Source organism: Aspergillus karnatakaensis, assembly GCF_047715665.1.
Source record: "Aspergillus karnatakaensis strain CBS 102800 unplaced genomic scaffold BJY04scaffold_118, whole genome shotgun sequence".
NCBI lineage: Eukaryota > Fungi > Ascomycota > Eurotiomycetes > Eurotiales > Aspergillaceae > Aspergillus > Aspergillus karnatakaensis.
Genome location: NW_027395830.1, coordinates 1 through 27744, shown reverse-complemented (window position 1 = coordinate 27744; position 27744 = coordinate 1). Strand labels below are relative to the sequence as shown.

Sequence of the window (27744 nt, the reverse complement as noted above, 5' to 3'; positions counted from 1 at the left end):
GAGCCACGGAGCGCTCTGCGAGAACCTTCCTTCCCTGTTACATACAAAGTCTGGGCGGGCTGTGCTGCAGGGGGTGGGACTGGAGGAGGAATGTGTATTAGGTTGGACCGAGGGCTAGGTAGACCATTACTCGCGGCGTATGGCTATACAGTACTGCTGGTGATCTCTCAGTGCAATTGGAAGTGAAGCATTACGACAGAGGCTGTGTGTGGCAAATCTCGACATTGACCTTAACCTCGGCTTTGACACTCAATGTGCCCTCGTACTCTGTTCACTTGCTTCTGCAGCACATTGAAGCTCGGGTACGCAACAGTCCTCTATGGTCAATGCTGCTGTTTTATATGTACTTATTTCGATTCTTATAATCTATACCGCGAAAGTACCAAAACGTGCCCAGAACTATAAATCATCCAGCAGATTCGACCAGATCATCGGCTCCAGCCCGGCCTGCTGCCACATCTCCCACAGGTCCTCGCCCAGGTGATGGCTTTGTAACTGATCGGCAGGAAGAATATTCGTGTTCGCATTGGCGTTTGTAATCTGTGGATCGAGAGGGCCGGTACCGGCTAGACCCAGACCATGTGCTTGAGGTTGCGATTGTGTCTGTGTCTGTGTCTGTGTCTGCGCCTGTGTGGCACTAGAGAGGATTAGATTCGTCATACCACGGAGAAGAGGTGCGTATCGCCGTGCAAGGTGGCCTTCGGATGGACTGGCAGCTTCGAGGGTTCGGGCAGCGACATCGACGAGCCGGTATAGGAAGGAAGAGGAGGGGTCTTCGGTTTCGAGACTTGGGTGTGGGTGGTCCCTTGTGTAGGGGCGGACGTTCACTTAATCGATTTTGGATTAACAAGGCATAGAAAGTTAAGCTGGGCGGGGTGACTTACAGTCCATGAGAGAGCAGACCCAGCTGTTGATGAGAAAGAAGGCGGCGTAAGCGATGACGACGAAGTAGTGGTCTATGGCAAAAGACATGATCTTTACGACGCTCGGGTTTGGTTTCAAGGGTGCGTCTGGGATGGGATTTGTCGGGTCTGATGATAGCGGGAGGGAGAGGTGGTAGAGGATTTGGCTCGCCCATTCAATAGCCCATGCTAGGGCCTTGCCATCTCGTTGAGCGGGGTCGGTTGCGTCGAGAAATGCGCATGCGTATGATAGTCGGTACCACCGTAATGAAGTGAAGGGGAAATGCTGGCTGAATCCGTCGGTGGATGAGCTGTCCGAGTTGAGAAGGAATTGCCGTTCTATGAGCTCGACATCCTTGTCAAACGCCTCGACGCTTTCGACGGTCGTTGGACGGCATCCTGTGAAGTGTGCACCATAGGCGACCCGGAATAACGACGCCAACCGAATGTCCGTGTTTTGGACGTATCGGCACTGCAGGTAGTTTTTTAGCACGTCATGGAGAGGTTTTGGATCGAGGTAGGATGGGCGTCGCGCAGATAAGGCTAAGCTATGACATCGTCAGAAAACGGAGATGATGTTTGTTGAGTAGACTCACTAATGGTCACTTTCGACTAGATATAGCATCGTTCGGTACCGCCTCACATCATCTCGCGTCGCCATCTCCGGACGTAAGAAACTCGTGTGGCAGCTTCTTTCTAACGCCAGTGATGTTGCCCAGCGGATGGCCAATCCTAAACATTGCCAGGCTCCACCCTCGGAGAAGCGTGAACGAAAGCGTTCTGGTCCAGTAGCGGGATCAAAGGGCATCCAGTGTGCACACAGCATGAGTGCTTGGATGGTTTCGAGCTTTTGATCGTTATGGCTGGGACGGAGAGTGACACGCATCACCTCAGCATCGAGCAGACGAACCAACTCGGTGTATCGCGGATGTAGCCAACAAGGTGCCCTAAGTCATTAATCTAGGTAATTAGGATTACCTCCATCTGACCACTCACTTTGAGGAAGCGCTCCAGAATCGGGCACCAACACATAGAATAGCAGTGAATAGTATGCCACTTCTTATTCGAACTTGATCAACATCATTGTCAATGCTCACGTCGAGAAACGGGGCGTTTGGATGACAGTGCTCGAAGTAGCTGCCAGACTATTAGTGCTATACGTAGAATGGGATGCGGTTCTTACAGGCGAAATAACACGTGGGCCTCTCCTTCTGTCAATACTGACCGAGCGATCGGGTCATGACTCTCGAGTTCAGCAGGGTCGTCTGTTTGAATACTGTTCAGGGCTTTGAGGGGACCATCGGTGTTGATGGAGCTTTGAGGGCTTGGCAGGCTGCGAGATGTTGGCTTAGCAGATGAACCTAGACTGCGCAAAGTCAGGCCTTGGTGTGATGGTATGCCGTTGATACATACAGATTGATGGGAGATCTAAACTGTTCTTGGGTCTGACTGGGTGCTGTGTCATGGGTTGGCTCCGGTTCGAACTGGTTCACAAAAGTGGATGCAGCGTGGCCTTGCGGGGTTTGGATGTAGTCCCGGTGCTCTCCAACAGGATCAACGAGCCGTGACTCGAGATCGGCGATACTGGAGTATTATTAGGTGGAGCGCAGAAATAGGGAGAGCAACTCAACATACCGCGCCTTCAAGGTGTCAATTTCGCCCGGCAGGCCTTGCTCCACCGATGCAGCATCCTGTCCGTTTGATAGTAGATTCGGTGATGGTGATTGCACAACCTCAGCATCAAAAGGTGTCGAGCCAGGCCGAGGCGGCGAGTTGGACAGGTCATCATCGGCATGTATTGGCTGAGACGGAGGCCGAAGTCGCAGGAGATAGGGGTTGTACCGCAGATCCTTGATCTCTTCCTGGAAGCTACACTTGACTTTGCGAGTGGTGCATGGGCGGCATTTGATGTCGTAGGTAAAGCCCCCACACTTCTGTTTCCTAGGGTGCATTAGCAGGGGTCGGCAATGCCGGCGGCGCTGCCGGCAACAGCACGGTAGCATGGATACGGGCCCATACCTGTGCCTGCATTGCACACATGCATGGCCAGTTCGACCGGCCGGTAATGCACTTGAGCTTGCGTTGTCGGGAGGCATCTCGATGAGAGGAGCTACCGCAGGTCAAGCACATGGAAGCCACGAGGTTGGGATTGCACCCAAGAACACTGATAAGGTCACATGGTAACATTGGTCTTAGATTTCGGCTATCAGAGCTGGAAACGCATTTGATTGGATGACTTTAGTCAGAAATCTAGGGGAGAATGCGGAGTAGGTCGAACGGAGCGCGTGTTGTCTCCAATTTCCAAGAGATCGCTTGATGACACTCCACGTGACTTGTCCCTGGCGGAAAAGATAATCGAGAGGCCTCCACCACTACAACTATCTCACCACTACAACTATCTCATCTATCTATCATCTATCCCAGTCTTGCTCGATCCCATTCGTGTGGCCATTGGTGTATCCCTTGACAAACGGCTGGCTCGTCTTCACAATGGCCGCTTTGAGCAGACCCACGATTTCCTCCAGCTCCTCCTCCGTCACAATATATGGCGGGCAAACAAGGACGTGATCCACCTGGTATTCCCCCGTATGACCCAGGTTTCCAAGAATATTCAGTCCCATGTCTAGGCTGTGCCGAACCACCTGCGTGCAGAAGTCCACTTTCGCTGCGAATGGCGTCCGCAGCTCCTTATTCTGCACAAATTCAATAGCCCAGAACAGCCCCCGGCCACGGATATCACCAACCAGCGGAAGAGGTCCGATCTCCTGTCGCAGCAATGTTTCGAGTTTCTTTCCCATATCTGCACACCGGTAAATCAGGTTATCGCGCTTGATGATCTTTTGGGCTGCGATCGCCGCTGCGCACGCGAGAGGATGCGCCTAGAAGTTATTAGTTGTTGGAATCGTTTGAGGGGAGTCACTGGAATACCTGGAATGTATGGCCGTGTGCTAGCTTCCCAGACCCCGCAGACAGTGCGTCAAAAATCTTCTGGTGGAGCAATACCCCAGACAGAGGGACGAAGCCCGCCCCGAGAGCTTTCCCAATTGTTTGGATATCTGGGCCGCGGATCCCCTCTTGCTCCCAGGCATGCATCGTACCGGTCTTTCCCATACCGCAGATGATCTCGTCCAGAATGAGCAAGATCTCGTACTTGTCGCAAATATCTCGGATGGCCTTGAAATATCCAGGAACTGCGGGAAGACAGCCAAGCGTTGTTCCGCTGACAGTCTCCGCCACAAACCCGGCGACGCGATCAGGCCCTATCTCCAATATCCTGTCCTCAAATTGACGAGCGAGGCGTTTCCCGAACTCCTCGTCTGTTTCCTGCTTGTTCTTCATCCGGTATGCGTAGCAAGGATCGAGGAATGAGACATTAGACGACATGAAATGCTGATAGAACTCCCGGCGAGACTCGTGGCCTGATACGCACAGCGCGCCAATCGTATTACCATGGTAGCTCTGCTTTCGAGAAATAAAATGTGTGCGCTGTGGCTGGCCCCTTTCGTGCCAGTACTGCACAGCGAGCTTCAGCGCAGCATCCGTGGCTTCACTCCCAGAGTTCACAAATATAGCTTTCGACAGCCCACCGGGCTTGTGCGCGAGAAGAATATCAGCAAGCTCTTCGGCCGCACCGCTTGTATATGGGGATCCGGAGTAGACGTATGCGATATCATTCTTGAGGTGGTCCGTGATAGCATCTGTTATCTCGGGCTGAGAGTGGCCGAGGCATGAAACGGACGGACCGCAGCTTGCATCGATCACCCTCTTGCCGTTCTCCAAGATTAAACTGATTCCGTCGCCGCCAACAACTTTGGCCGGATGCTCGGCGAACGACCGATGGAGGATGTGAGAGCGGGAAACAAATGCGTCTGTCATTGCAGCGGTATCGTCCTTCAACTCATATGCTGGCAGTATGTAGCAGCAGATTTAACGACAGACTTAGTATTGCCTCCAAATCTTCTCTCCCCTCATAGCTGTCATCGGCAATCCCGAGCCGATGCTCCAAGTCTGCTCTAGCCTGTCCATCGGCAAGCCCTGACTCCATCGGGACCCCCGATAATAGAGAGCACGAGTACAGTAGTTAGTTACCCCAAGCTAGCCGCTGCGGGGATCTTTTATCTCACAGCTCGAGTCAATAAAAAGTTCCCTCCTTCGTTATCGAACACACCAACACACCAACACACCAACACTCTCACTCCCACTCCTACCTCTCCTCATTCACAATCCACAATGACCGCCCCAATCACCGAAGACCAAACCACCCCGAACCCCAAAACCAACGGCTACCATGAGTACCCCCCCTCCAAAACCAACGGCTACCATGAGTACCCCCCCTCCAAAACCAGCGCCCTCCAAGTCGAGCGCCGCGACTACGCCGACGTCGCCCCCACAACCCGCCAGCGCTCGCACCCCATGGACGGCTTCGACGCCATCTACACCGACATCGTCGACTACATCGTGCGGTGCACGCACCGCATCTGGGACGAGCGCGACATCGGGCTAATCTACACACACTACACCCACAACTGCGTGCTGTACGGGACCATGGGCACAATCTACGACCGCGAGACGATCGTCCGCGACACGATCCAACGGCTCGTCTCCCTCCCCGAACGCCGCGGCATGGCCACCCAAGTCCTCTGGACCGGCGACGACCAGCAGGGCTTCTACACCAGCCACCTGGTGACGGGCGCCGGCCGCCACACGCAGGACGGGCACTGGGGCGCCGCGACGGGGCGGACGTTCGTCAGCCGCACAATCGCCGACTGCATGGTCTACCGCAACAAGATCTACCGCGAGTGGGTTGTCGCCGATAACATGGCGATTGTGAAACAGCTTGGCCTGGACCCGCATCCGTTCGCGCAGGAGGCGGCGCAGGCGCTCTTCGATAAGGGGCTCGAGGCCGTGGATATCGGCGAGAACCGCCGGATTGTCGGGCAGCAGGTGCCGGAGTGGAAGGCGGATACGGGGCTTGCGAGCAATGAGGTCGAGGCGCTGACGTTGGAGTGGCTGCATGACATGTGGAACTGTCGGATGTTTGGGCGCGTGGAGAAACACTATGCGGCGCATGCGCAGTATCATGGGCCGAAGATGGTGGAGCTTTATGGGCCGTCGGCGGTGCTGCATCAGCATCTTGCGTTGCTGGGGTCGATTCCGGATGCGGCGTTTAGCGTGCAGCATATTTGCTCGAATCCGTGTGAGGAGGGTGGGGTGAAGGTTGCTGTGCGATGGGTGCTGGAGGGGCATCACTTGGGGTATGGGATTCTCGGGGAGTTGGGGAAGCCGAGTGGAGTGCGGCTGCAGGTTATGGGGATGACGCATTATCATTATAAGGATGGGAAGGTGGTGGATGAGTGGAATGTGTATGATGAGTTGTCGTTGCTGATGCAGGTGAAGTTGGGGAAGTTGGTGGAGGCGAAGAGGAGAGAGAGGAGGTAGGAGACTGTAGTATATACTATCATGATATATGTTTTTTATTTGCTATAGTATATTATACCAGATTTATATAACCACGAGAGTATAACTGAATTCAGATGATAGGAATTCTTCTCTGTGTAGAATCTCTGCCACTTTTCCTTCTGTAACATAAACATCTAGATCATCATCTCTAACGATTATGTTCCCTGTTTACAAATACACCCACTGTGCCTGTCCTAAGAGAACAGGTCTATGACAATGCCCGGCATGGATGGGTCATTCCACTGGAGACACACACAGACAGCCTCACCAGGATATCCCAACCAATCCAAAAATCCAATAATAATATATCTAAAAAAACATCAAAACTACCGAATAAACTGCTCCACAAACCCACCCCCCAACCCCACCCTCTCAAAATGCTCCCTCGCCTTCAAAATCTTACTAAACACATCCTCCACCCCCAGCACACCCCCCTCAACATCAACATAAACATAACTCCCCGTCACATGAAACATCGTCACCATCTCCTCCACCCCCTCCGGCACAACAAGCGTATGGATATCCCCCGGCGGCTCATACGCATAGCTCCCTTCCTCCGCCCACCAGTCATGTTCCAGGTAATGCCAGCGGCCCTTGAGGACCGTTGCGTGCACGGGGCCCGTGTGCCGATGGCGGGAGAGGACGCCCGACTTACGAACGCGTAAAATGTTCACGAAGTAGCCGGCCGAGACGTTGAAGCAGAGCGGGCGGAACCAGACGGAGTCGGATTGCGGGACCCAGAGGCGGTCGTCGGTGGGGGGGAGGTGGGAGGTTAGAGCGGAGGGGATGACGAGGTCTTGCGGGACGGATGGCAGGGGGGGGCCGCGGTAGGCGACTGCGGAGGTATCCAGGGTTTGGGGTTTGGTGGTGGTGTTGCTGGTGGTGTTGGTGTCGGGTGAGGCCGAGGGGGATGTTGTTGAGGGAGACATTTCTGGGATGGTCGTGTTAGCTGTCTGCCGCCTGGTTGCATGCGAAGTAATCGTACTTGGAGGTTGGCCTCAAGAAGAGGTATGAGACTTTTCTCTGGTCAGGCTTGGGTTTGGCTGGCTTGGAGCAGTATGAGTGTAGATGATGCCAATGGAGGGGGTATATAGTATACTTGTGATCTGCTTCCCCGCGCAAGGTAATTGCATAGGGGTTGTGTCATTGGTTTCCGGCATTATGGGCTGATATCGGCGAAGCCGATGGTCTATAGCATGATCAGGCACCGGAATGGAGTGAGTTGGAGACGTCGGAGAAGCCGACGCTGCATAGAGCTTCAGCAAGAGTGGGGTGGATCTTGAGGACCTCCCTTCGACAGCGCGTTCCTGATGATGATGATGGTAAGGTGGCCATGCAACATAGAGCGGCTATTGGTTTACTTTTGCTCATCTTCACGGGGATAAACCGAGGTAGGAGATGGCTATAGGATTGTACAGTGGCAATCTGATTACTTATGGAGCCTGCTACAACTGATCTTGGAGGTAATGACCAAGATCTATGTAGAGGCCATTCAAGAAAACAAACTTAACTTGACAGTCAGATTCTAGGTAGCTCTCCTTCCACTTCGTGGCCCCCGTAAACCATAAACCAATCTTGTCCACTTTGCTACGGAGGCAAAAAGCTGTAAACAATCTATTGCAACGTAGAATCCTGTCAACACCATCAATTCAGCACTAGAACAGCCCCCCAAACTAAGAACTATATAGCCACCGTAGTAGACGCAACCCGCCACCCAGCCCACCTTCTAGAGCCTCCCCAACCCCTGTCCAATATCAGTCTCTACCACCACTCAGTACATCTGCCTCCCCCTCATCTCAATCGGCAAAAAGCAAAGCAGCAACGCCGCAAGCCAGATTCCCCCGGCACCCAACCAAAGCACCCCAGCTCTCCCTTCATCAATATACTTCTGCCCCGCGAACGGCGCAACAATCCCCGCAATCCGACCTAGGCATGACAGCATCCCACTAGCACTAGCGCGGTAGGTGGTATCGAACATCTCCGGGGCCGCTGAGTAGAGCACGGCGTTGAAGTACTATCACAGTAGTTAGACGGCGTACGTACCCTAATTTATCCTGGGCTAGACTCACGCTCTGCATAATATACTCCAGCGCATTAAGACCCACGTATCCCGCCGTCGTTTTAACCTGGGTGTACAGCGCCATGGAAAGACCCTGCAAAGAGGCTGAGACGACGAGGGACCATTTGCGGCCGAGGAGAGGGATCTGGATTGTGATGAGGGCTGCGACGGCGCCGAGGATGCCGGGGAGGTAGATGTAGATGTATTGCTGGTAGGTGTCTGTTACGGTGTGGGCGCCGGAATCGACGTTGTTGCGGAGGAGGACGATTGGGAGGAAGTAGCCGGCTAGGGTGAAGGACCAGTAGTTGCCCTGGATGATTAGATTGAGATTGTCTGGCTATAAGTAGGGCTTACCATGAAGGAGAGCCCGAGAAGGACGAAGCTGAAGCACTGGCGTCTGTTGAGGAAGAGGCCGCGCAGGAATCCAAGGCTTTTCACCATGTTCCTGGTAACGTCTTTTGCGCTGGCGTTGGGGGCTTGCGGCTGCTGGTCTCCTAGGCCTGCGGCGATGTCGACTCGATGGAAGTCGTCCATGGTCAATGTGGGAGTCTCAACGCCGTTGAATTTTGCAATTTTGTGCAGGACATCAATCGCCTCTTGCTCTCTACCCTTGCTGACGAGCCACTTTGGAGACTCGTGGAAGCTGAAGAGGAGGAACCGGGCGCTGAAGATAAAGAGCGACATGGAGCCGACGATGATGACCAGATATCTCCATCCCATGTTGCTGGAGATGGAACAGCACGGCTCGCCGTCGTCAGCAGAGGGACAGGCTGGTAGGTCGATATCGCATCGATACCTTGCAGCGGTGCCGTAGGCTAGACCTGAAGCTGCGACAACGCCAATCGGTTGCCACATGCTCATTAGAGCTACGAGGTTTCGCCGTTTCTGGGGTAAGACCTCGAGTGCTACTGTCGCGTCGATGGGAATGTTTCCTCCTAGACCGACGCATGCGAGGAAGTATATCCCACAGATAGCTCCATAGTTATTAATTGACGCAGACTGCAGATTCCGTTAGCTCTCAACCTGCACGAGTATGGGTGCTTACCATCAACATCCCAAACACTGCAGTGATAAGGCATGTAATCTGAAACGACCACTTGCGGCCGATGATATCTGATAATAAACCGAACCCAAGAGCACCAACGCTGTTCTTGTAAGCAACGGACAGATCTTTTGAATGGCAATACATACGCAAGACCGACGTTGGAGCAAGTCGATATCAACCCTTGTCGTCCCCCAGGAACACCCATCTCCTGGCTGAGAAGCGTTAGCAAAGCACAGAAGGAGCATAGATCAAACTCACTATACAGCAGAAGCCATCAAAGCCACAGACTTCACCAACGCCAGATCAATAAAGTATCCCATCCCACACAGCAACCAGATGCACCATTGGTACTTTCCAAACCCGATCTTGTCAAGGGCGCCGTTCACCAGACCAATCTTCCGCTGGAACACAGCATGCTGGTCCATCAACACTTCACCATTGAAGACATCTTCCTTTTCCAATGGTTTCTCGTCGGCCTGGCCAGCTTTGGTATCGGAGGACATTGGGCGGTCACTTGGTGCAGACATTGTGAACAGCTAGCTCAAGCCTCTGTGTGCGTTCAATCTGCTGGGACATGGCGGTAGATAGCTCTCAAATATGGCATTGTATATCTCGTGCCCAGCCCTCCAAGACAGATAGGGACACTTGGAATAGCATGGAGATAGCATTGAAGACAACCATTGGAGACAGACATCGGGGAAGCCTATCGCATCGGCAAACCCGTTAGACACTCTTGGTCTTCCCCGCACTCTAGCAGAACTTGGCTGATAAGATACTCCAATTCTTACGAGGTCGCTGTTGTAGATAGATGAGAATAGCCGTGATGTGGAAGGAAATTGCAGCCTCCAAGCGAGCTGCTCGGGACAAGGCCATTCCAAAGGATTGGCTTCTACCAGCCGGCCACGTCTCCGACAACCAGATCAACGTCATTCATGTTCCAGAGAATTGCGATATATTGACATCCCGCGAGCTCGAGATAACGGCACTCGAGGCACAGACCCTGGTGCAGAAGATCCTCGACCGAGATTACAGTTCTTACGAGGTGAGTGGGCACACTACCTACACAAGACAACACTGACAATTCCAGGTCACGCTAGCATTCTGCAAGCGAGCAGCCATCGCGCAACAGCTTGTCAACTGCCTCTCCGAGATCTTCTTCGATGCAGCCCTCAGCGCAGCAAAGCGGGTAGACGCAGAGTATGCCTCCACCAGCATCCCAAGCGGCCCTCTCCACGGCCTCCCCGTGTCTCTAAAAGACTGCTTCAGGGTCGCCGGAGTAGACACAACAATCGGATATACCGCATTCGCCAACAGTCCGACACCAGAAGATCAAGAGTCCGAAATCACCAAGACCATGCGCGAAAGCGGCGCAATCCTATTCTGCAAGACGAACGTCCCCCCGGGGTTGATGCTGGGTGAGGTACGTTGGCCTCTACATCGCAAAAAAGCCCTAGATTCAAGAACTAAGGATAAACAATCAGACATACAACGCCATTTACGGCTACACCAGCAACCCCTACAACCGAAACCTAATCAGCGGCGGCTCCTCAGGCGGCGAGAGCGCCCTTCTAGCCCTCCGCGGATCCCCTCTAGGTATTGGCACCGACGTCGGGGGGTCGATCCGAATCCCAGCTTCGTTTTGCGGTCTTTACGCCCTCAAGCCGTCCTCTGGCCGCTTTCCGACATCGGGTCTTCGAGATGGAATGGAGGGTCAAGAGGCAGTCCGGAACACGATAGGACCCATGGCGACCTCGCTATCCGCGCTGGAGCTGTGGTGTAGAGCCGTTCTGCGTACTGAGCCGTGGATGCGTGATACGGATTGCATCCCACTGCCCTTCCGCGAGGTGGAAGTGCCAAAGAAATTGTGTTTTGGTGGGTAGATCAAGATCAGAATCTTGCATTGTTGTACCCCCACCACTGACCAGGTTGTTCCAGGCCTCCTCCTGGACGACGGCCACGTCAAGCCCCTACCACCGGTAACCAACGCCCTCCTGCAAACAAAAGCAGCCCTCGAAGCTGCCGGCCACACTGTTATCGACTTCCACATGTACGTGCAATCTCTATCCTCTCCTCTCCTCTCCTCTCGCCTATAAACATCCTAACTCCAACTCCAGAAACGACCCCCACCACACAACCCCCCTAAAACACACTCTCTACCGCTCCGCCGCCGCGACCACCGTGCACACAGCCCTAACGCAAACATCCGAGCCCTGGCCCAAGGGGATGGAATTGCTGACTGAAACACTCACCCAAAACCCCGCAACAGTCACCGAGCTATGGGCCGCACAAGCCAAACGCACCGCATACGCGAACCAGCTCTTGAAATCCTGGGTGGCGACAAAGAGTGTCTCGGGGACGGGGCGGGAGATGGATGCGTTGATTATGCCTGTTTCGCCGTGGGATGGGTGCGAGCGGTTTGGGTTCTGCTATGATAATTATACGAGTTTGTGGAATGTGGTTGATTATTGTGCGGTTGGGGTGCCTGTTCGTGGTCTTGAGGGTGGTGAGGATGAGCTGGAACGAGTGCATGAGGCGAGGAATGAGATTGAGGCTGGGATCTGGGAACGATATGAGGCGGAGAAGGTGAAGGGGGCACCCGTTGGAATCCAGATTGTGGGGAGAAGGTTGAATGAGGAGTATCTGTTGCAGATGGCGAGGGTTTGTGATGAGGCGCTTAAGAAGGCAGAGGGTAAAATGAGTAGGATGGTCGACTAATTTCAGACGGGGCAGTTGGTAGTGAAGAGAGATATAGATAGATAACTGCCAAAGCCCTAGATGCTAGACTCGATTGCGGACTGGTCGTAATGACTGCTCTCATAGAAGTCGTGAATGGTATAAACCCACCTCTACCATCCTAATCAGGAACAAAACCCTACAACAGGTCGAATATCATATCTCATTCCCCCTTCCCCTCCTCGCTTGCAATCTTCAACCTCTCTGCAAACCACCCAATCAACAACCTCACGGTCGGGTGAATCGGAACAACATCTCCCTCCCTCGACTCCGTTTCCCGCAGTCTCAGAACAACACCGTGATTAGTATCAAACCTCATGAGATACATCCACGCTTTGAACGCCTCTTCCCTTTCAACACCCCGCACACCCCGATCGTCCAACTCGGCAGCTACAAAAGGTGAGTCACTGCCCATCCCCAACCCGCGCCAGGACGTCCACAGGATCGACAGAGCGTTGTCACCTTGACTTCGACGGTAGGCTGCCAGCGTGTCGAGGAAACTGTTCGCCGCGGCGTAGGACGCCTGTCTGGGGATGCCGAGTAGTTGCCCGCGGGACGGGAACAGGGTGAAGAAGTCCAGTGTGCGGGGGGGAATGCGCTGTGCAGGGTGAGCGCGCCGTCGACTTTAGGTGCTAGGACGCGCGAAAAGGCGGGCTTGGTGCTGTGGATTAGCGGGGAGGAGTCTAGGACGCCTGCGGCGTGGATTACGCCGAGAATAGGAGGGAGGTTGAGTGCTTGGAGGTGAGTGAGGAGGGTGGATTTTGCGGTGCTGGTTGTGATGTCGAGAGAGAGTGTGTGGACTGTTGCGCCTAGATGCTCGAGGACGCGGATCTTGGTGGTTGCCTGTTGGAGGAGGTGTGGCTTGGATGTAGACGGGGTGGTGTCCCAGGTTGAGCATGCGGGCAGTGAGCGGCGGGAGACAAGGACGAGTCGCCGCGCGCCGTGCTCGACTAGGAACTAAGCTGTAGCTAGACCGAGGGCACCAAGGCCACCGGTTATCAGGCATGTTCCTTCTGGGCGGGGAAGAGATCGAGCTGCGTCTCGCGTTCGGAGCTCCGTGGGCAGGGGACGGAGTCTTGAGGTGCGTGCGACGCCGTCCTGGATGCGGATTACGTCGGCTCCTTGGATGTATTTCATGGTTGTTAGGGAAATTGTGTGGGCTTCGCTGTCGATGAGGCCGCCAAAGTGCTCTGGGTGCTCGCTGGCAATGACTCTGCTGAGGCCTATTAGGGAGGCGCTGGCGAGTGCTGTCGGAGTTTGACCTTGGAGAGTGTTTGTAGTAAGCACAAAGACTTTCACTGGAGGTGCAGCCTGCACGGCGTATTTCATTATTTGGACTAGAGACCAGCAATAGTTCTCTGATGCTTCGGATACTTCTTCGAGGCAGGTAACTGCTGTTGGGATGTATGCCACAACTGCCCCCGGTCGGAGCATACCGTCCGGTAAGGCCTTAAGGTCTTCGGGTTCTGCCAGTAGTAATTGCTGAATTTGGACGGGAAGAGAGGTGGCATATTGCTGCATCAAGTGACTATCCTTGCATATCAACATGACCTGTTCAACCCTAACAGGCTTTTCTGCAGGCCGAGCAGGTGGCCAAGTGGCTCTGTAAAGAAAACCGACCGTGCTGCTAGAGGAGCCCTCAATCACAGAGAACTGCATCTTGGTAAATCTGACAAGAACATGACCCTGCTCATTTAGAACTCGGACGTCTGCGCAAGAGTTACAGCTCGGATCCCTACGAACGGCAACCCATCCAAGCTTCGGTGGCTTGTTTTCAAACACCTGAACCTGCTGAATCTGGGAAGGCATTCGCAAGCAAGGCTCGTCGTAGAAACTGCACGACCCTATCGACGTTGCGGCATCGAATAATGGGGCCCAGGAGGTTGCGTCCCAGTCCGGCACGTCAACTCCTGGCGCTATATCCACTTGAGCGAGCATTTCCACCGTGTCACCGTAGTGCTCGAGCACTTTCCAGGGGAAGCCCATTGCAGATACACCGAGCTTGGCTAGGTAGTCGATGGTAAAGCTAACCGGCAGCCTTGGCCTAGAACGACAGCCGGTATTGCAAATCAGTATGCTGCTCTTTATCAGAGCTAGAGCTGACAGATGAGCTCCACAAGGCAGTAGCATGCGTAAGCCACGAGCCGCCGGTGGCAGCCTCTTTAGTGTCAACCGTTGACATAATCTTTACCTGATTCCCCTGTACAACTACCTGCACTGCTCTGGGAACATCAACAGCCACCGGAACTTTCAGGTTGACCTTTTCCAGCTGAAGGGATTGCGTAGCCTGGAAGAATGTATGGAGGAGGCACGCAGCTGGGACGATCTCGGTGCCCAAGACAGGATGATCCCCTGGAAAAGGTTTAGAATCATGGTCAAGAAAGGTGCTGTATACGACCGTGTCCGTTCCGGCTACGGTGATTCGATGTCCAAGGAGAGTATGTCCGTTGACATCATGCATCTCCACGCTTGTTTGGCAAGCTGAAAGCTTTGGAAACGTGGGTTTATGACACCATGGGCCTGTTGGGAGCCCGTGTGCCCACGAACCGGGAATCTGTAAGCGCCAATCAATCTTGACGCCGCCGCAGTGTAATTGTCCTAGAGCGTGGAGTATGCTTCGCTCGGCTGGAGAATTTCGTTTCAGCGTAGGAACAACCAGAAAGTCTTTGATGCCGGCGTCCATCAGGGTTTCTGTGATGGAATGGGAGACGATGGGATGGCTTCCGACTTCGAGAAAGACTCGGTGTCCATCCTCAAGGGCACAGATTACGGCTTCCAATAGATTGACTCGATTGATCATGCTGTTCCTCCAGTACTCTGGGTCTCGGGGTGTTTGGGCTCGAGGGTCCGACATGGTTATGGAATATAACTTAACGGAGGGGTGGGTTGGGTGCAATATGCCATCCAGTAAAGATACCAGAGGATCTCCAAGTGCTGCCATTACAGGACTGTGGAAAGCAGCGTCTGTCTGGACCGTAGCTTTCTTGACGCCCTGGTCCCTGTATTGGTCTGCGATGAGCCTAATTTTGTCTTTCGGTCCTGAGACGACACAAGATAAAGGGGATGAGTTGATCGCCACAGCCACGTCCGTGAGACCCTCCAAATCTGCAGCAACATTCCTAGCTGGCTTGTTTACCAGAATCATGCTCCCATGGCCCATCACCTTCCGATACAGAATTGCTCGCCGAGTAACAACCATTGCCCCCTCCTCCGGCGAAAGCGCTCCAGCCACAACACTAGCAGCAATCTCACAACCGAGTGGCCAATAACTGCATCTGGAAACAGTCCCCGAGCATGCAAGACTGCAGCAAGCCCAATTTGCATGATGTATGTTAGAATCTGGATACGGTCGGTGGACGCGAAGTCGCCATTCCGCAGCCACTCCACAGGCGACGAGTCGATCTCACTCTGCACTATTCCGTCTAGAGGCTCAATTGCTCCTCGGAAGATGCTGTTCTCCAGCAGATCTTTGCCCATATTTGCCCACTGAGCCCCGTGGCCGGAGAACACTCAGACCGTCTCTTTGCTGGCTGTCGCAGGGAGAGAGCGACCTGAGGTCATCCATTTGACTGACGTGGATCCGTTGCTGAGGTTCTCAAGAGCCTCAATGGCTTCATGAACATTGCCAACAACTGTTGATGGGCGGAACTCGTGATGGTCACGGCGGGTTGCAAGCGTTGTGCAGATGCTGGCCAGCTTCTCAGTGGCATTCGCTCTCATCCACGACAACAGTGATTCAGCAACAATAGCCAGCCGCTGCTTCTGCGGAGCAGAGATCAGAAGCAGCATGTCTGCGTCTTTACCGAGAGGCGGCTCCACTGTCTGGACCAGATACTCTTCCACAATAACATGCGAAACAGCCCCCCCATATCCATAAGAGCAGACCGCAGCCCGCCGCGGCTGCCCATCTCTCCCCGACCACTCCGTCTCCCTCTGGACGACGTTCAGGCCGCACTTCTCCCTGTCAACCCGGCTATTGAGGGACTTTAAATTGGCCTGCGGAGGCAGGATGCCCTTTTGGACAGCCAAAACCGCCTTGATCAATCCCATAATCCCAGCCCCAGCCTCCAGATGACCGATATTCGGCTTGATGGAACCGATATAGCACGGCCGCTGGGCTCTCCCCACCCCGTAGACCGCACTTAGGGCTTCAATCTCCGTCGGATCTCCAAGGGGCGTCGAGGTCGCATGAGCCTCGACATACCCGACATCTCTTGCCTCGAGCCCAGCAACTGCAAGCGCCTTCTCAGCAACTAGCCTCTGAGCCGTCGCATTCGGCGACATAATCCCGTTTGTTTTACCATCATGCGCAACAGCTGACCCGCGAATGGTCCCAAGAACGTGGTCTCCATCCCTAACCGCCTGCGCCGCATTCTTCAAAACCACCGCGCCGGCCCCTTCCCCCCGTCCATACCCAGCCGCAGCATCATCAAACGACCGACATCGCCCATCCGCAGCTAATGCCCCAGCCCGCTGCAGAACGACCGTCAGCCCCGGCCCACCAACCGCATTTACTCCTCCCACAATTGCCACCGTCGCCTCTCCACTCAGAATCGCATTCACCCCGTTATGCACTGCAACCAGCGACGACGCACAAGCCGCATCGACCGCAACACTCGGCCCCCGCAAGTCCAAGTGATACGAGATCCGATTCGGCACACCACAATACGCACTCCCGATCCCCATCCACGCATCAACGGCGGGTAAATCCTCCAGCACTAGTCTCGAGTAATTGCCAGAGCTCACGCCCCAGAGCACCGCCGTATCGGAGCCTCTCAGAGAGCCAGGCGGGATGCCCGCGTCTTGCAGCGCTTCGTAGGCAACTTCAAGTGATATCCGCTGCTGCGGGTCCATCTGCGCTGCTTCCTTGGGCGAGATACCGAAGAACTGCGCGTCAAAGTCGTCTAGCGTGGGCATGAAGTAGCCCGCGTGGACTTTCTTGTTTAGGATACCCTTGTTGCGTGCGTTGCGGGTGTAGTAGGGCGCCCAGCGGGAGGGCGGGATTTCGCTGACGTTGTCTTCTTGTGCGAGGAGAGAGGACCAGAGGTGCTGGAGGGTTGAGATGAAGTTGCATACGCGGCAGGCCGTGCCGATGATGGTGACTCCTGGCTGGGTGTGCTGTGTAAGGTGTTATTTGGGGGGTTTGGAGGGCAGGGTGTACACACTAACGAGCTGTCATCGGTGGTGAACTCCACAGCAGAGCCAGACGCTGAAGAGGACGGGAATGTCGACGCCATACAGCTTGATAGAGAAACAGAATGACAAGATGTTCTAGTTCATGCACGGAAGTTTCTCCCTACTATAGCCTGGTGTAGAATTCGTGTTTGAACAAGGGCTTGCCTACGTCCTTGGTCGACAGAAACGGACTATACAGGGAGAGGGAGTGTACCCATGATCCATGTCATGTATGATATGGCATGACGTGGCGCGAGATGACCCAACAAGAGAAGTAAGATCCACGGTAAAGTTTAAGCAGCTTTCCTTCTGATACTCTAGTCCAGTCAGCAAGTATCAGACCAAGAAGCAGAAGAAAGCAAACTACGTTAAGTTAGGTATAGGTACCTCCCTAGGTACCTTGGCGCGGGCGGGGTAGTTAGGACGGAACCTCCTGCATCCTCCTTCTCTCTTCCACTGTCTGATATCAACGAGATGCCGCGCAAATACACCGAGTTATCGAAACGGTGCCCCCGCTCCTTTCTCTTCGCCATCGTCGCCAATGTCGGCCCCGAGGGCGCTAGCCGCTCCCTGGCCGTTGCCTACCGTCAGGGAAACGACGGCAACTCATCATCAATTCCCTCGCGCGTGAGCCACTTCGTGGCCGACACCCTTGCACTGATCGAGATCCTTTCAGATCCCGCGAACCGCGCGCCGCTCGAGGCAGAGAGGTCCCTCGCGGAAGGCTGGTATCGTGACGAAGTCGAATGTAGTGATCGGCCGAGCGTTCCGGACACGCCGCAGCCGCCATTCCTCGTGCCCGAGGGCTACTCGTGGGCTAGTCAGATGCATCCACAGCCTGAGCTGCCGTGGAATGGTGATTCCTCCCACGAGTTTCCCTTTACAGCGACGTGCCTTTTGCTGGGGTTGTTGCGCGACAATGGGGACGGCAATGCCAGAACCACGAGAGACAATCGCTCGCGCCTAGGCGACGTTCAGCTGCAGCCACTATCCACTGTATTCCAAGGCGACTGCATTGAGTATGGACTGGTCATTCTCGACATTTCCAACCTCGACAGCGGGGTCAAGTACGGCATCACTGCCTTCCCGGTGCGCTACATGGCCGAGGTTCACTGCCGAGACTGCTTAGGCCACTGGGATCCCGTCGAAGACCCCCCACCGGCGAAGGAGCCTGATGTTGTACCCGGCCAACGCCCTCGAGAATTGTTGTCCATTCATCAGTGGCGAACCCGGTACTTCTCCGACCGTTTTATGGGCGATAACCCCAGTGTCCGCCGCCTGGGTGGTATGCTACTTGCTGGCTCAGCATCGTTAAATTGTAGGTCTGCTTCCACACCACCTGTCCGCCAGGGGGTCGAGATGCTTTGCATTAACTGACCAAATGGTAGATATTTGCCCATTGGAGACCTATAAGCCGGACCCTATGTTCTCGGCCCAAGAACCTCAAGGAATGAAACGTCTGTGAAATACTCTTGCTTGCCCATGTTAACCCACATCTTCCGCAAATGCTTACCTATTAACCAGTCCTGTGGCCGAACATATACGGCAAGCCGCCGAAAGACTGGTCTTCGGATAGCGAAGAAGATGATGACAGCACAGGATCATTGAGTGCCACCATCCTAGAGGAGCCGCCGCAAAAGTTTTCAGACGAGATAGCCAGCGGCCTTGATGATCTGCTGGATCTCACACAGGAGCCTGCCGAGTATTCACTCGAGGAGACAATAATCCATCGAATCCAAAGCCTGGCTGGGCATCGAGAGCAGCTGCGGCAACGACTCGAGGAGGCACCGGATAGGCTGGGCCCGTCTAAGATCTCAAGCCATCTTCTGCGTGTTGCGTACGTCGGACACAGTCACCTCAACTGGGTCGCGTTTCAGAAGCTCACACTTGGTGCGATCGCTGCTGCCATCGCATCTGAAGAACTCCGTGAAGCGTCTGCGCTCAGTCTCCGCACCGATCACTTTATGCTAGCGAGAGACGAGAACGAAGGAGGCCTCGATGATCTCATAGCGGCCTTGGCTCAGTCCACGGCCCTCAAACAGCTATGTTTCTTGCAGCGACCTGACCGGAATAGCGTTGACGCCTCCGATCGTTTCTGCTCGCGGCTAGCCGAGAGGCTATCCGGAGGAGGTTTGGAATGGCTTCGTTCCAGGACCATGTATCTGTCCTTCGCATTTTCGACACCCTTGCGCAGCGGCATATCCTCAACATCGTCTTCAGCTAGCATCCTTAGCCCCGCTCCCTCAATACACCTGTTCACGTTCGTGGGTCGCCCGCGCGAAGATTTGCCAGACGCAGGGGGGGACTTTCATCATCCGAGCAGCCAACGGAACTCTAGTCACAGTTATAGTAACTACTACGCTATTGATAGGACTCAGTCTGACATCAAGCTCTTTGCCATTCGATTCCTAGCTTACCTTCGGTCCTTGGGCTTGGGTTCAGAGCCCAACAAGGCCATCCTGCGATTCGCATACGGGGGAGTCCTCTCGTCACCCGCCACCCCAACAACCACCACCACCACCACCACCGGCGACCTCAGCAACAACCCGCCGCCAGCGTGGCCAAGGCCGGACCAACTCGGCACGAGCCCTATTCCCGCCGGAATCTTCGCCATCCCGCCCGCACCTAACGACCCATCAAGAGTCAGACTCAACGATATACCGCCCGGCAGCTGGGTCGTTCTCGTAGACTCCCCGGAGCCTACTCAGAAGGGGCCGGAGAGACCACGTCCACGTCCTCGTCCACCACCACCACCTCCACCCCGCTCTCAGCGTCCCGCTGACGGGCCCCCGCCGCCGCCTTCTTTATCTAACCCCAAACAGCCCGCTGGCAACATGGACCCTCAAAGCCGCAGCCGCGGCACAAGCGACGACATCAATGTCTTACAGTACTCTTTTTTCAAGATTGGGCAACCGTCTACTGAGATTGCACCCGAGCAACAGCCGCAAATGCCCAGCCTGGCCCCTAATTCCGTCAAGGTGGTTGGCGCGCTCACAGCCTTTCTGCTCGAGACCGGAACCGTCTCAGGCCCTGAGATCTCGCTGTGGGAGAAACAGGTCGAGGAGGTAGAGAGCGAGATCCGCACACGGCTGGCCTCCATGAGAACCTCGGGAAGCCGCCGCTTCGACATTCGCGCTATGCCTGAGAGCAGTGCCCAGACTTTGCTGAACCGGTTGCTATAGTTCTATTGGGGCTGGGGTATCTTTTGGTGGCCGGGGAGGGAGAGGAGGTAATTCGAAGGAACTTTTTCCTTGATCGTGTTCACAGCAGGGGCGCTGTGTCGGGCTTCATTTCTCACGCCCCTGTCTTTGTGCCAGTAACCTGTCGGGCTGACTTACAAATGAGCTACCACTCGCCATTTAAGGGTTAGGGCTAACCTTTGAAAGACACCCGAAACTGAGAAAGGCAAAAGAAAATTCCATCTGTAGAGGTTCAATCTATCCAAGCTGACTATGTCTTCCATCCGGTTCAGTTTCACCGTCGCCACCGTCGCCAATAACCACTACATGCTGCAACAAGCCATCTTCTTACATCTCTACGTAAAGGCGGTTGCGTTCCTCCAAAGACGGCTGAGTTCCTGCTCACAACGAGAATGAGGCAGCTCATACAACAAAAGCCCCGTATATGATGCCCTGCCACAGTGTCCTGAGCAACGGTTATCGTCAGTGGAGTCTAGCCGGTGAGGGCTATACTTGTTGCCGTCAATATCAATCTGGAACCCACATCCGGGGAAGACCTCAGGGCCTTCATTCACAAATGTAAATTCCGTGCCGCAGAAGTCGAAGGATTCGTTGTCGTCGGGGACCTTGCAGATGTCGGGCGTTTGCTCGATACTTCCCAGGATCTCGTCGGAGCTGCAATGTGAGCCTAGAAATGTTAGATTCTGTTTCTAGGACTCGAAGTGTAAGTGCACCTACCAGGCGGATAAACCTCCCAGGCGTAGTAGCCGGGTGTACCGGGTGCGGAGGGGCTCGTAACTGAGCGACTAAAACATACTTGGAAAGTTTCGACTGGGGGCTCTGGTGGCTCCGTTGGGGGCTCCTCTTCCTCCAGAGGAGGCTGGCCGTGGGGGTTCTCGGGGTCTTTGGGGTCGTAATAGTCCGGGGGGTGAGGGATCTCCGGGCTCGGGTCACAATAATACCCCTTGCAAAGCTCGCCGCCGCAGTTGTCATTGCTGCCGCACTCGGGGGCAGACGGACCCTCTTCCCAGTCGATTGTCTTGCCGGGACCGCGGTTGTTGTTGTCACCGGGGATATATGGGCAGCTACTTCCACCACCGCCATCCTGCCGCCGACGTCTAGCCGGATTGCCGTTCTGTTCAGCGTCGCAAGGCTCCACGGGCTGGCCAGGGTTCTCCGGCTCATCTTCGAGATTGTCTTTGATCGCGGGGCAGGCCTTGGCCCATTCCTCCCCCGACCCGGGGTTGCGCAGACAGCTGTGTTCGCGGACCTGGCCATTCCATATAATCGGCCGCCTTTCTTCAGGCTTCAGGTCAGGTGCACCGAGAACGGCAAAGCGGCGTGCATAGAGCTGGATGAGCTTCTTGACGTTAGCCGGCTTGTTCAACTGAGACTGCCAACGGGACGGCACTGCGCGGAAGTAATTGGCCAGCGCGGCGACCTGGGGGGCGGCTGCAGCAATCCATCAGTTAGTCTGAGGCCAGTATGGGTATATTTTGAGGGTCCAGATTTGACCTACAAAATGAAGTACCATCGCAGGTTTCCATTTCATTCGCCTTCCCCTGTTCCGGCTTTTTGGGACAGTTGATACTGAGCCCAGGAGCAAAGGTCGCGACAAAAGGGGAGTAGTTGGAGGAACCGGCTTTAACAGTCCGCCAGTCTGACGCAGAAACCACCATCATATTCGGAATGGTCTCGCCGAATAGGGCAGGATATCGGAAGACAGGCTCCTCAGATTTTTCTGCATCGTTGCCAGCCGCCACAACCAAGACGACGTTTTCCGCATCCAGCTTCTCTAGAAGTTCCCCTGCAACGAGAATGGCGCTGTCAGCAGAGTCAGGGCCAGAGAACGTTGCTATGGTACCTACGGAGTTTGTCCAGAAACGCTGGCGGAACGACATTGGCAGTAAACTCCCAGCTCATGACAACGGCCGATTTGCCCTGCCTTCCTTTCGTCCTGATATCATCCAGCACGTTCTGGAAGTGCGCAAGCATCTCTTCGTAGAGGAAATTCATCCAGCCGAGAAACTTGGTGTTCGGATACTGGGTTTCAACCATGACCACGGTGCACGTTGGACAAATGCCCACGGATTTTCCCACCACTTGAGCAGCCACTCCAGCTCCATGCCAAACATCGACATCACTCGGTGCCGGAAGGCGACCGGGCCTAGCGCGCCTCGCGGCAAGGTGCTCGATGTTCCTTCCGTTAAGCTCCTACATTCTATGTGTTAGCAGAACAGACGGGGGAACAGCATGGAGAACAAACATCGTGACCATCCGCCCAGATGTCGGCTTCATGAGTCAAGTACACATATGTGTCCTTCGCGTCGGCCGAGTCGTAGTGGTACGAGTAAGCCCCTTGGGCAGTGTCGACGCTTCCGCTATCCTGCGTGCGCCAGATACGGTTCTTTGGCATAGACACTTGCGAAGGCCCCCAGTAGGGCGTGTTTCGCGTCAAGTGGAAATTCTCCTGTCGCTTGTCGACCCGGACGGTGCCATTCAGCAGTGAACTGGAGTCTGAACCTGGTTCGGACTCAAGATCATCTGGAGAGGAGAGATGCCGGTCCTGAAGCTTGCGTCCGCCCGCCCCAGCGAAGGGAATTCCCATTTTATAGTTTCTCTCCTCGTAGTAGTATGCGTACAGGACATCAGGCTGCGTGCGTGTCCGTCTCAGTTAGATCTTGTGTATAAACTGAAAAAGAAGCTGGACTTACCGATCGCCGCAGTGCATCCATAGTACCTTGACCAAGCATGGGAACCCAGTAGAACGACACCCAATCTTCCGTGGTCAGTCCGACCGCAACGTAGTCATCATACCCCTGCAACAAACTCGGGATCGAACCCACGTTCGCAGAGTCCTTGGGGTAGACAACGGCTGGGCCTGGGCATCCATTTGGAGGCGGCACATATTCGCCCTCGGCGAATGTTGTTGGCTGGGGGCAAGCTGTTGGAGTACTCGTTGTAGACGTCTCCGTGCCCGTTGGGGCGCAGCCGTAGACTGTCGCGCAGTACGAGGAAGTTGAAGTGACGGTGGAGGTAGCTGTCCCAACAAGTGTCTCCGAGTGCGTTACCGTTGTGGAGCAAAGCTCCGCCGACTCGGTCTCACAGGGCGGTTTGTCGCTGTAGGTGAGCTGATTGTCACGACCGACGCTGCAAGGGAATATCAGGTGAGCCCAAGTCCTGTTAAGTGTCTGGCAGGGGGGATCCTTACGTGATTTCCGGCCAGGGAGGTAATGGCGGGTTGATAACTGTCCATTTGGGGTCCGGAGGCGGGCCTAGGATATCTGGAGGCGGCGGACCGCTGTCGGTGAGGTAGAATCAAGACACGTCAGCCTTGATATAGATCGTTTCTAACAAGGGGTCGGACTCACGGTGGGTAAACGCCTGGGGGTAGGCTCCATCGGAGCGATTTGACTCGGCCTCCACCGCAAAACTGGAGACAATTAGCACGGGCTGCCTTGCAAAAAGGGAAATACGACATGCATTGAAGAACCATAGGTTGCAGCTCGTAATAATCCCACCGCCGCCATCATCGTCATCGCCGTTGTCGTCGTCGTTGTCACCATCATCGTTGCCGTCGTCATTGTCATCGTCGTCGTTATCGTTGTTGCTATCCTCAACAGGCGCGACAATGTAGGGATCAATAGTTCGCCAAGTAGGTAACGCGGTCTGGGTGGGCTATCAGTCACGGCAGTATTAGTACCTTTAAGTGAACAAAGCGTCGATCATGAAATACCTCGGTGGGCCCTGGGTCAGGTATGCTCGTTGTCTGAATTGGAGGCAATGGAGGTAGTTCCCAGTCCTCGTCATCATCGCTATCGTCATCACCACCAACACCACCAGATGACGGGCCTTTGGTAACGGCCGGCCAAGGGGGAAGGCTAAGAATGCGTGTGGTCGTGCCGCCTTCACCGTCGTCCAGGCTCACGGTGACGGGGTCAATAGGAATACTGACCCCAACCCACAGTGAGCTGGTATCTTGATTCCGGCTGATGTTAACGTTGGAGTACGACAACTCGTCGGTGGTGATGGCAGGCAGGTCAATGGTGATTGTTGTGGTCTGCGTCACAAACACGGTGAGAACTTCGCCGCCCTCGGTGGTCTCAGATGTACTTCCATACAAAAGCGAAGTGGTGTACTCTCCTGGATCGATGGTCGTTGGCAAGGGAAGCTGACTGGGGGGAAAGACCAGCACGCATGGTGGTTCGCACCAGGCATCGGCATCCTGGTAGACGATAGGATCCAGATAAACAGGGTCGCCTGTGCTGGCACGCCGTCCTTCCTATTGCAGTCTGGTGGTTAATGACAGTCCTCCGGCAATTGAATGCGCACTCACGCCTTGAAGATCAATGGCCCAGTCAGTTGTACCGCCGCAGTTGAGGCCCTCGTACTGGTCACGCCGGCGGTCTTTGGTCTCGTCGGTCATGTAGGCCACCCACTCGACCGAGTCATAGACCAGGTAGTCTGTATCAGTGTCCTCGTCATACCAGCTTTTAATGGCACCACCTTCCTCCACGATCTCGCTGATCTCAAAGTTGGAGATGTAGCCGCCGGTCTCCGTGCACCTGCCGGGCTTTGCAGGGGAATCATTCCTCCCGCCGAGAAAGGTGCCTGTTCACGGGTTAAATCACATACATCGTGGAAGGGCCATGTCAAGGGACAAGGTGAGAAGGAAACGTACACAGTGGGCCGCGGCAGGTCGCATCAGCCATCTTGAAGGACCTTCCATAGCTGGTCACGCCCACGACAATCTTGTGTGAGGGGACGCCGGCCTTGGTCATCATGACTAGGGAGCCGTGCGTCTGCGTGGAGTTGACGTGAGACCGGAGACAGTTCCCTGCTGGACATCCCTCCATGGACCATTCCCTGCCCACGTCCCATTGGCCTGTAGTCATTCTTAGTTTACCGATGAGTGACCGGTCTATTGGCAAACTCACCATGAAAGTCATATGTCATATGAATGAAATAATCCACCACGGGCGCCATCTCCCTAACAGGGAAGCCCTTGAGATACCAGAAGGAAGCTGCCGTGGCAATCGACACTGATTTGCCTTCGGGCAGCTTGTCCCGGACGAGCTTAAGGAACTCGAGGTAGTTCTCGCCATCGTCCTCCTGGCCGGGATCCGAGCCTTCAATATCAGTAGCACCAGGATACTCCCAGTCAAAGTCAAGGCCATCCAAGCCGTTGTCAAGAGCAAAGTTGACGACATTTTCAGCAAATCTCTCTCGATTCTCAGGCGAGACCGCCAGACGAAAGAGGCCCGATGTGGCAGGCGCGTTGGAGAACTCCCACCCGCCAAAGGAAAGAATCTTCCGGTAGTCTCTGTCCGCGCTGAGGAAGGCGTCCCACTGTTCTTCGTGATCTTCTTTGATTATCACCTGCAGATCGGAGGAGAACTCTCCAAAGGCAAAGTGAATGTGCGTGTAGCCGTCCGGAATGTCATCGACATGCATGTTAAGGCACGGGCGGTTATAGTTCCAGCCCTCGAAATAGCCGATCTTCTTGTACAGCTCCGGGGCCTCGTCATTGTTAACCATCTCCATACCGCAGTTATCCACGCATCCATTCTCCCCGGGCAGTGATGTACCGGGGTTGCCAGTTTCGGACTCGGAGGGAATGCAAAAGTCCACTGTGGTACCGCACTGACCCCAAATATTACAGCAAACATCCAGCGGGCAGGGGTTCATCTCCGCAAGCTCCTCGCCTTCCTTGGGAGGGTCTGTGTCTGGTACGGTTGGTCCACAGACGGCGTTTTCCACTGGTGCAGGCAGCGGAGGGAATCCTTCACCAACACAGATGCGTAGCCCCAGCGGGACGGGGTCGCACCCACTCCAGCCCCATGTCTTTTCGTTCAAGTCAAAAAGATCATCCACCGTGATTCCGTAGGTGGCGGCAATTGTATGGCAGATTTCGTCTTGCTGCACCTCGTGGTACTTACAGGACCCATCAGGGTTTGGGTCTGGTCCGACAACGGGTAGCGAGCCGGAGGAGCAGCAGACGGGCTGGCCGGGCGCGAGACTGCTGCAAAAGTCGGGGGTATCCTTATTGAAGCTTTCCAATGCCCTTTGTCCGATGCCACACCGGCTCGCGAGGGATGCGCAATTGTCGCCGCCCTCTACCCGGATGCTGCGGCACTCCGCTCTTGGGCGGAGTTCTCGCACATGGCTTCGTCGCTGAGGCTCTGTGCCATTGTTGCTGGGAAAGGTCCAAAGGGACGTTCTACCACCAGACTGGACCCTCGCTGCAGGCCGTGCGGAGAGAAGCTCGCCGTCATTCCATGACTGCATCGCCCTCCGTACGGCGTTGAAATCGCCAGACGGGTCCGCAACAACGCCAAAAATGTGACTTGCCGTGCAGTGACCGGTACAGATCTCGAGAGTCTTTCGTGAGGGGGCAGTGACCGACTCTTGTTCCTTCAAGGCGGTTACCAATTGGTCCAGCATAGTCGCAGAGGTTTGCGTCAAATCGACCTGGGATCCGGAATAGAGACCGACGAGTGTGCCGCGGAGATAGGCAAAGACGATCTGTTTCTCTCCACAGCGCGTGGTCTGCGAGTCAAGACTTCGTTGGAGAGCCTCTGTGGCAAGAATCACGTCTTCGGATGGCTGGCCGCTGAGGGACTCGGCGATGGTATCATACTCCGTCAAGGAGGCCGTGGCACTCGATGCAATGACAGGACCTTCGCCACAGGCAGCAGCATTCGCAGTAGAGGCAGAGCCATCACGCTTCTGAGGAGACGATGGGCCGAAGTTTGTTTCGCCCAAGGCATCAGGGGATACGTAGCCGGAAGAGGCAAGGAAGTTGACCTTACTCTCTTCGTTACCCAGGGTACAGGCGCGGATGGTGGTATGGGTTGATTTGTCGTCGACAGGGGTATAGAGGTTCAGGTTGAGCAAAAGTGGCTCATTGCAGGCGGCAAATTCGTGGACACTGTGATATGCGAACCACTTTGTGGTATCGCCACTAGGGTCGCAAGCACTCGGGCAGGGCTTTTTGATCAGCTCGAAGCGTTCAAACTGTGACAGGGCAGATGCCAGCCCACTGGCCGCGGATAGCAGCACCAGCCTGGATGCCCACATGGTAGACAGTGTCTTGCCTCTCAATGGCAATAAGGGCAGTTGGAAGTCTTTATTTATGGAAGACTGCCTTGGAGATTCCCTCGAAAGGGGCAAGAGAGGTGCTACCTACCC

At 54.9% G+C, this 27744-nt stretch overlaps 9 protein-coding genes across 9 annotated transcripts; 2 read left to right on the top strand and 7 right to left on the bottom strand.

Annotated features, from left to right (window-relative positions):
• Positions 1 to 372: 372 nt before the first annotated feature.
• Positions 373 to 2998, bottom strand: BJY04DRAFT_226175 (uncharacterized protein; the record flags this gene model as incomplete). Its single annotated transcript, XM_073718363.1, has 8 exons — positions 373 to 827; positions 885 to 1450; positions 1499 to 1849; positions 1899 to 2039; positions 2086 to 2284; positions 2353 to 2486; positions 2538 to 2843; positions 2922 to 2998. 8 exons carry the CDS (start codon positions 2996 to 2998, stop codon positions 400 to 402), a joined length of 2202 nt encoding a protein of 733 aa, XP_073564123.1. The 3' UTR covers positions 373 to 399.
• A 315-nt stretch (positions 2999 to 3313) lies between these two features.
• On the bottom strand, positions 3314 to 5527 carry BJY04DRAFT_226173 (pyridoxal phosphate-dependent transferase; the record flags this gene model as incomplete). Its single annotated transcript, XM_073718362.1, has 3 exons — positions 3314 to 3781; positions 3831 to 4771; positions 5518 to 5527. The coding sequence occupies 3 exons, from the start codon at positions 5525 to 5527 to the stop codon at positions 3314 to 3316; spliced, it is 1419 nt and encodes a 472-aa protein (XP_073564122.1).
• Positions 5528 to 6688: 1161 nt separating this feature from the next.
• On the bottom strand, positions 6689 to 7291 carry BJY04DRAFT_225158 (2,4'-dihydroxyacetophenone dioxygenase family protein; the record flags this gene model as incomplete). The annotated part of the gene is made up of 1 exon (XM_073718154.1): positions 6689 to 7291. The coding sequence occupies one exon, from the start codon at positions 7289 to 7291 to the stop codon at positions 6689 to 6691; it is 603 nt and encodes a 200-aa protein (XP_073564121.1).
• An 842-nt stretch (positions 7292 to 8133) lies between these two features.
• Positions 8134 to 9943, bottom strand: BJY04DRAFT_226171 (major facilitator superfamily domain-containing protein; the record flags this gene model as incomplete). Its single annotated transcript, XM_073718361.1, has 6 exons — positions 9725 to 9943; positions 9613 to 9678; positions 9467 to 9566; positions 8776 to 9420; positions 8432 to 8731; positions 8134 to 8376 (listed from the first exon to the last, which is right to left on the bottom strand). Exons 1-6 carry the CDS (start codon positions 9889 to 9891, stop codon positions 8134 to 8136), a joined length of 1521 nt encoding a protein of 506 aa, XP_073564120.1. The 5' UTR covers positions 9892 to 9943.
• Positions 9944 to 10289: 346 nt separating this feature from the next.
• BJY04DRAFT_225156 (amidase signature domain-containing protein) lies at positions 10290 to 12181 on the top strand (the record flags this gene model as incomplete). Its single annotated transcript, XM_073718153.1, has 5 exons — positions 10290 to 10508; positions 10554 to 10886; positions 10948 to 11338; positions 11402 to 11513; positions 11581 to 12181. 5 exons carry the CDS (start codon positions 10290 to 10292, stop codon positions 12179 to 12181), a joined length of 1656 nt encoding a protein of 551 aa, XP_073564119.1.
• Positions 12182 to 12237: 56 nt separating this feature from the next.
• Positions 12238 to 17436, bottom strand: BJY04DRAFT_226168 (uncharacterized protein; the record flags this gene model as incomplete). The annotated part of the gene is made up of 12 exons (XM_073718360.1): positions 12238 to 12312; positions 12432 to 12722; positions 12824 to 13156; positions 13292 to 14276; positions 14317 to 14357; positions 14391 to 14680; positions 14747 to 15296; positions 15336 to 15407; positions 15452 to 15685; positions 15716 to 17207; positions 17241 to 17317; positions 17365 to 17436. 12 exons carry the CDS (start codon positions 17434 to 17436, stop codon positions 12238 to 12240), a joined length of 4512 nt encoding a protein of 1503 aa, XP_073564118.1.
• A 412-nt stretch (positions 17437 to 17848) lies between these two features.
• BJY04DRAFT_225153 (uncharacterized protein) lies at positions 17849 to 20556 on the top strand (the record flags this gene model as incomplete). The annotated part of the gene is made up of 3 exons (XM_073718152.1): positions 17849 to 18692; positions 18763 to 18831; positions 18899 to 20556. 3 exons carry the CDS (start codon positions 17849 to 17851, stop codon positions 20554 to 20556), a joined length of 2571 nt encoding a protein of 856 aa, XP_073564117.1.
• A 694-nt stretch (positions 20557 to 21250) lies between these two features.
• Positions 21251 to 22235, bottom strand: BJY04DRAFT_226164 (uncharacterized protein; the record flags this gene model as incomplete). The annotated part of the gene is made up of 2 exons (XM_073718359.1): positions 21251 to 22005; positions 22073 to 22235. 2 exons carry the CDS (start codon positions 22233 to 22235, stop codon positions 21251 to 21253), a joined length of 918 nt encoding a protein of 305 aa, XP_073564116.1.
• Positions 22236 to 24656: 2421 nt separating this feature from the next.
• BJY04DRAFT_226163 (uncharacterized protein) lies at positions 24657 to 27633 on the bottom strand (the record flags this gene model as incomplete). The annotated part of the gene is made up of 4 exons (XM_073718358.1): positions 24657 to 24831; positions 24861 to 25164; positions 25235 to 25438; positions 25491 to 27633. 4 exons carry the CDS (start codon positions 27631 to 27633, stop codon positions 24657 to 24659), a joined length of 2826 nt encoding a protein of 941 aa, XP_073564115.1.
• Between the last annotated feature and the right edge of the window lie 111 nt (positions 27634 to 27744).